We start from the raw sequence: 7,115 nt of genomic DNA, 5'->3' as shown, positions 1-7,115 counted from the left end.
AGGTGAGCACCAGGGGTGTTCTGTCCTTGTTGCGGTTGGAGCGATGGGGTCTGAGGGCGGAGGTGCGGGATGTGGACGAGATGCGCTGGAGGGCATCTTTAACCACGTGGGAAGGGAAATTGCAGTCTCTAAAGAAGGAGGCCATCTGGTGTGTTCTATGGTGGAACTGGTCCTCCTGGGAGCAGATACGGCGGAGGCAGAGGAATTGGGAATACAGGGGGTGGGAAGAGGTATAGTCCTAGGCTGTGATTGTAAGTAAATATCTACAGTGGCATATTATGGAAAAGAACTTAATGCATTTTTGAAATCACAGTGATTCAGCTCAGGAAGAACAATTCAGCGTATCATGCCTATATGTTGACTGACTGAAAGTGCTCTAAAGTTCCATTACTGATGTTTTTCCCCATAATCTTGCAAATCTCTTATTGAGAGAGTATTTTACCCAAGAAGAATTTTCTATAAATATATAGAAGTAAAGAAGGGCATTGCTACATAGACCATGTTAAGGCATTTAATTTCTGCTTAACACCAATAGCTGATACATGTGCTGTTTAACTGTGACATCACCAGTAAAGATGGGATTTGTCTAAAGATCAAACTCAACATCAGACTAGAAAATGTCCAATCAGATATATTTCGGGTAAAGAGAGGAGTATGCTGTGGGCTGTTGCCAAAATTACTCGGTCAATACATGGACGAAATACTCAAAGTCAGATGTACTTACAGGATAAAAATTAGGTCTGGACAAGAAAATGTCAATAATTCAGCCATTTGATCAGAGCTAAAATGCTGCATGGCTGTCTTCTAGAGGGCAAAGTGGAGGGCAGCAGAAAACGGTTTTTACCTAGGGGTGGGTGGATGACACATCACAAATGAGAGGCAGAGGATCATCAAGGATGGCACCAAACAGATGAGTTTAACATACCATGACAGCAGATCTAGTAAGAGTAGCTACAAGAATATAGAATGGATTATCTTTAAAGAAGGAAATATGCAAGACTTGTACTCGACTGTACTACATCTATATTGTGTGATTGACTTAATTCCTCCTATTGATATTTAGTCTTATGAACAACAAATGTGTTCTGTCAGTGTTATTGAGGTCCTGAAAACAAAAATGAAGGAAATGTTTGGTATTTTCATTTGTGTGCTGGAAGGTTAATTAACTTTAACATTCAGTATGAATGCAAGTTGTTATTCGTAAATCCACCATTTCAATTGTTGTGACTGTATCACTGAACAGTTCTTGAAACCCATGCTCTGATTATGGCATGCATTATTTAAAGTAATAGTATATTGTTAAGGCAGTTAGTATAAATTAAATTCAAATAAAGTATTTTGCTACCATTTTGTTCCTACTTAAAAAAAAATTGCTTAAGTTATGACTTAATTTGTTCTGAAATACTGGGATTGACTGTGCCTCTATAATCATGCTTTAAAAAAAATAAACTTCATGGTTGCATTTTGGGGGAGAAATTTCTTAGAATTTAACTAATCTCAAATCTGTCTGTGTGTCTCGGTCTGTATGTGGCACAGTGGTTAGCACTGCTGCCTCCCAGCGCCAGAGACCCGGGTTCAATTCCCGCCTCAGGCGACTGACTGTGTGGAGTTTGCACATTCTCCCCGTGTCTGCGTGGGTTTCCTCCGGGTGCTCCGGTTTCCTCCCACAGTCCAAAGATGTGCAGGTCAGGTGTATTGGCCATGCTAAATTGTCCGTAGTGTTAGGTAAGGGGTAAATGTAGGGTTATGGGTGGGTTGCGCTTCGGCGGGTCGGTGTGGACTTGTTGGGCCGAAGGGCCTGTTTCCACACTGTAAAGTAATCTAATCTAATGTCTGTCTCTTCTCTCACTGTGTCAATCAACTTATCACTCCCACCCTCTCAATAAGCTTAGCTGTCTCAGACATTCAACTCTACGATCATTTTTATTCTATCAGTCAACAAGAAGTATAAACCTTTTTATATAGCGCCTAATGAAGAAAAGCACAATGTTCCCTCACTCTGCTGCTAAATTGTTTTAAATTAAACCCTGCTTGATACTAGAACTGCCTCCAAAATGCTTTGCTGTCACTTTCTCCTCAATTAACACTGTGAACTTTATTTTTGTTTATCCCTTAACCAAGTTATGTGATCAAATGGAAGTCAGTTTCTGTACAAGAAATCCTCTTTAGAGAAATCTACTTAAACAGATGATCAACTTCAACATAAAATGTATTTATTTTTCCCCAAATGCACATGGGTCATCACACATTAAATTCAAGAGTAGGTTGATGATTAATTAAAATATTGCTGCTTCTTAGAGTTTGGCAAAAAATTAAAATCTATTAAATTTTGTATCAGAAAATGCCTGCTTTCTGGACTTTTGGCTACCTTTCTCCCCACTAATGAACTTGCTAAATCTGTCAAAATGAGATTTGGGAAATGTGTTGAAAATGTGCAGTCCTCATTCTCAGACTTTATTTCCTGAATATCTTTTCTCTTTGCCCCAGGTGTACAATCCTCGCATTCGGGCTGACTCTCAGGTCATTCAGCCAATTAGCAAGAGCCAGGCTGAGCTGAGGTGGCAGAGAATAGGCCGCACCTGCCCAGGTAAGAAATACTGGCTTGTGAAATTGTTCACAATCAATTCACAATGTAATGTGCACAAAGGAACCATTGCTTACCATGTACTGATGCAGGTTTTTCTGTGGCTATATAGTGAGTCAAATGACCATTGGAAATTTTGTGATAACTCCATAACTGTGGAATATTTTTAGATTGTTTAAAAATTCATGAGCAAGTGCTGTACGTGTTGATGTGTTGTTTTGGTTTTGGTGTGTTGTTTTTAGGAAATCTGTGACAAGATGAAGCTCTTATTTAGTGACCTATTAACAATTGCAGCACCCATTGGACTACAATTGATTTTGATTGCATTGTAGTTTGATATAGTATGCATTGTCTTTGTTTTCTTGGAGATTGTAAATGTGCAGCCTCTTGTGTTTTAATGGTGCTAATGGCATTAATTACAAAGCTTGTTTACACTATTGTATCTAACAATAGCCTCAATTGTCAATTAACAATACATATTATTTAAAGTTAATTATTCATCTCAAAGATCATCTATTATCATCAATATTTCCTGATTTTATTCTAATCTCAGTTGGTCTAACAGTGAAACTCATTCACGTCTTGATCATGCCAGACATTTGTTATTGGTATGGACCAGGCCAGACCCCTCAAACACTTTTTAAGGTACCCAGAACCTAACTTTCCACTTGTTTTAAGCAAATGTGAGGTGAATATTCCAGGAGCGACCACTCAAGTTTTAAATAGAACAGAATTTATTTAACACAAACAAAATAAAACCAAATTTAAAACAACCTATCTAATGAAAATCCAATCAATTTGAAAATGCAACTTAACAAAGAGCTGAACAATTTCCTGCAACACCCCATAAATGCTCCCTTTGGCAAAAAAGGTAAAATCAAGCACAGATTCTTCTAGGAGAGAGTCAGCCAGAAAATCTTTTGAATCAAGGAATCTTTCCCCCAGCAGCTTTCTTTTAAACAGCAGCGTAAAAATAAAACTAAATTAAAAAGAAAATCCCTGAACTGGGAGAATTGGCCACTCTCCTTTCATTGTACAAGTGTTTTTTATATGAAAAAAACCTAAGTGTTTTCAATTAGATATTTCCAGACATATCAGAAACTATGCCTTTACGATCCCTCTTGAAAAAAAACAATGACAACATAACCTTGTTAAAAAAGCAGTATCGTCACACCACCACCCTTAAAACAAATGAACTAACACGATCCAGTGATGGCTTCGTTTAAAAACCCCTTAATCTTATACTGTTAGTATACTACAACACATATACATTGCATTAACTATGACCATGCAAACATGCACCACTACATTCTGTTTACTGTATCCCGTTGCTCCTGATGCGGTCTTCCCTACATTGGGGAGACAGGACGTCTACTCGCAGAGCGCTTCAGGGAACATTTCAAGGACACCCACACCGACCAACCCCACCGCTCCATGGCCAAACACCTCAACTCCCCCTTCCGCTCTGCCAAGTACATGCAGGTCCTGGGCCGCCTCCATCGGCTGGAGGAAGAATGCCTCATCTTCCGCCTCGGGACTCTCCAACCCCCATGGCATCAATGTGGGTTTCACCAATTTCCTCCTCATCTCCTCTCCTCCCACTTTTTCCCACTTCCAATCTTCCAAATCGGACACCGCCCTCATGACCTGTCCCACCTGTCCATCTTCCTTTCCACTTATCCCACTCCACCCTCCCCTCTGACCTATCACCATTACCCCCACCTCTGCCCCCACCTATTGCACTCTCAGCTCCCTCCCAGCCCCACCCCTCTTCCCTTTTATCTTTCCACCCCGTAGGCTCCCAGCCTAATTTCTGATGAAGGGCTTTTGCCCGAAACGTCGACTCTCCTGCTTCTCGGATGCTGCCTGACTGTTGTGCTTTTCTAGCACCACACACTCTACTGTAATCTTCAGCGTCTGCAGTCCTTACTTTCACCTACATTCTGTTTCCATCTGTTGTACTCCTACCACTGAACATCTTTGTTTCTCATCCAAGTCTCGACAATGCGTTGGCAATCACAACTTTTCGTCCTACCACATGCACAATTGTCAAATTGAATGGCTGTGACAACACGCTCCATCTAAACAATCTGGCATGTTTGTCCTTAAATTTCTCCACAAATGTCAGTGGGTTATGATCAGTGTTTACGATTGTCTCAGATGCATTACTGGTAGTATAAACATTGAAATGTTGTAATGCCAACACCATGCTCTTGAGTCTCCTTCTCAACTGTAAGGTATTTCTGCAGATGAATGTTCAGTTTCCAGGAGAAATAGGAGGGTCTTTCTATCTTCTCACTGTCTTCCTGTAAGAGCACAGCATCGATGGCTTTGCGTAATTAGATGTAGCTAATACCGGGGCAGTGGTTAATAGAGCTTTCAGGTTGTCAGATGCCTTCTGACAGACCACCATCCACTGAAACTTTGTGCCTTTCTTTAGAGCCACATAGCTGAAATTTGGTATGAATTTCCGGTAAAACCCAGTAGTCGCAGGTATCGTAGTAGTGCCCTTTTTTGTCACTGGTATGGAAAACTCCCCAATAACTTTTGTTGTTGCATTCCATGGGATCATTTGTCCATGTCCAATAACATGGCCCAGGAAAGTGACTTGAGCTTTGGCAAATTTACTCTTAGCCAGGTTTGTCACTAAGACTGCCTCCCAAAGTCGATTGAACAATTCCAGTAAATGTTGCAAATGTTCCTTCCATTTGTGACTAAAAATCCCCCCAGGTCATCAATATATATGCCTGACCTGCTGTGCTGTTCCAGCAATAAAGTTTCAGCTTTGATCTCCAGCGTCTGCAGACCTCACTTTCTCCCCTAATCAGAAAATGACCTTATTGGTTAGTCTTTGAAATGTGGCTGGTGCATTTTTCATATCAAATGGCATGACTTTAAATATCAGGAGAAAGCGAGGACTGCAGATGCTGGAGATCAGAGTCGAGAATGTAGTGCTGAAAAAGCATAGCAGGTCAGGCAGCATCCGAGGAGCAGGAGAATCGACGTTTTAAGCATAAGCTCTTCATTGGGAATGAGGCTTGTGGGCCAAGGGGATTGGGAGATAAATGGGAGGGGGGTGGTGCTACGGGGAAGGTAGCCAGGAATACGATAGGTAGATGGAAGTGGGGTGAAGGTGATTGGTCGGAGAAAAGGGTGGAGCAGATACGTGGGAGGGAAGACTGACCGGTAGGAGAAAGTGAGATCAGAGCTGAAAAATGTGTTGCTGGAAAAGTGCAGCAGGTCAGGCAGCATCCAAGGAGCAGGAGAATCGACGTTTCGGGCATAAGCCCTCCTTCATGAATGAGGAAGGTGTGCCAAGCCACCTTTTATCTTAGCCTGCTTGGCACACCTTCCTCATTCCTGAAGAAGGGCTTCTGCCCGAAACGTCGATTCTCCTGCTCCTTGGATGCTGCCTGACCTGCGCTTTTCCAGCAACACATTTTTCAAGACTGACAGGTAGGACAGTTCAAGAGGGTGGTGCTGAGTTCGAAGGTTGGATCTGGGATAAGGTGGGGCGGGAGGGGGGGGGGAGGAGAAATGAGGAAACTGGTGAAATCCACATTGATCCCATTGAGGATCTTAAGGAGGAAGATGAGGTGGTCTACCTCCAGGTGTCAGGTGGTTAGGGTTTGGTGATGGAGGAGGTCCAGGACCTGCACATCCTTGGAGGAGTGGAAAGGGGAGTTAAAGTGTTCAGCCACTGGATGGTGCGGTTGTTTAATTCTGGTGTCCCAGAGATGTTCTCTGAAACAATTGGCAATTTGGTGTCCTGCCTCCCCAATGTAGAGGAGACCACATCGGGAGTGACGGACGCAGTGTGTGGAAGTGCAGGTAAAACTCTGTCAGATGTGGAAGGATCCTTTTGGGACTTTGAATGAAGGTGAGGGAAGTGGTATGAACACAGGTTTTGCACTTGCGGTGGCAGGAAAAGGTGTTGGTAGGGGGCATGGATCTGATGAGGGAATCACTGAGGGAATGGTCTCTCCGGAACACACACACTGGTAGGGAGCAAAATATATCTCTGGTGGTGGGGTCTGCTTGTAGGTGGTGGAAATAGTGGAGGATGATGTGATGTATCTGGAGGTTGGTGGGGTGGAAAGTGAGGACCAAGGGCTTCTGTCCTTGTTGCAATTGGAAATGGGTACTTCAGATCTGTGTTCACTTGGGAAGACACAAGCAATCTCCCTGAGGTAACAGTGGCTGAAGGACCTGAGCTTAAGGGAATTTATATTTGCCAGGATTTGGTGTTGGAGAAGCTGTTAGGTCTGAAGGTTGATAAGCCTCCGGGGCTTGATGGTCTGCATCCCAGGGTACTGAAGGAGGTGGCTCGGGAAATCGTGGATGCATTGGTGATTATTTTCCAGAGTTCAATAGATTCAGGGTCGGTTCCTGAGGATTGGAGGGTGGCAAATGTTATACCACTTTTTAAGAAAGGTGGGCGAGAGAAACAGGTAATTATAGACCAGTTAGTCTGACCTCAGTGGTGAGAAAGATGCTGGAGTCTATTATAAAGAATGAAATTACTGCACAT

General features: G+C 42.7%; 1 protein-coding gene across 3 annotated transcripts in view; it reads left to right on the top strand.

The window, feature by feature from the left end:
- Positions 1 to 7,115, top strand: part of LOC122553665 (putative pre-mRNA-splicing factor ATP-dependent RNA helicase DHX32) — a 121,739-nt gene that overhangs the window by 69,206 nt on the left and 45,418 nt on the right. For all 3 annotated transcript variants that reach the window (XM_043697856.1, XM_043697946.1, XM_043698027.1), the window contains exon 6: positions 2,488 to 2,587. In XM_043697856.1, coding sequence (XP_043553791.1) covers positions 2,488 to 2,587 — 100 coding nt within the window. The remainder of the gene's footprint in view (positions 1 to 2,487; positions 2,588 to 7,115) is intronic.

The sequence above is a fragment of the Chiloscyllium plagiosum genome, chromosome 1, assembly GCF_004010195.1.
Source record: "Chiloscyllium plagiosum isolate BGI_BamShark_2017 chromosome 1, ASM401019v2, whole genome shotgun sequence".
In the NCBI taxonomy this organism is placed as follows: domain Eukaryota; kingdom Metazoa; phylum Chordata; class Chondrichthyes; order Orectolobiformes; family Hemiscylliidae; genus Chiloscyllium; species Chiloscyllium plagiosum.
Note: the sequence above shows the minus strand (reverse complement) of the source record. Positions and strands in the feature narration are given on the sequence as shown.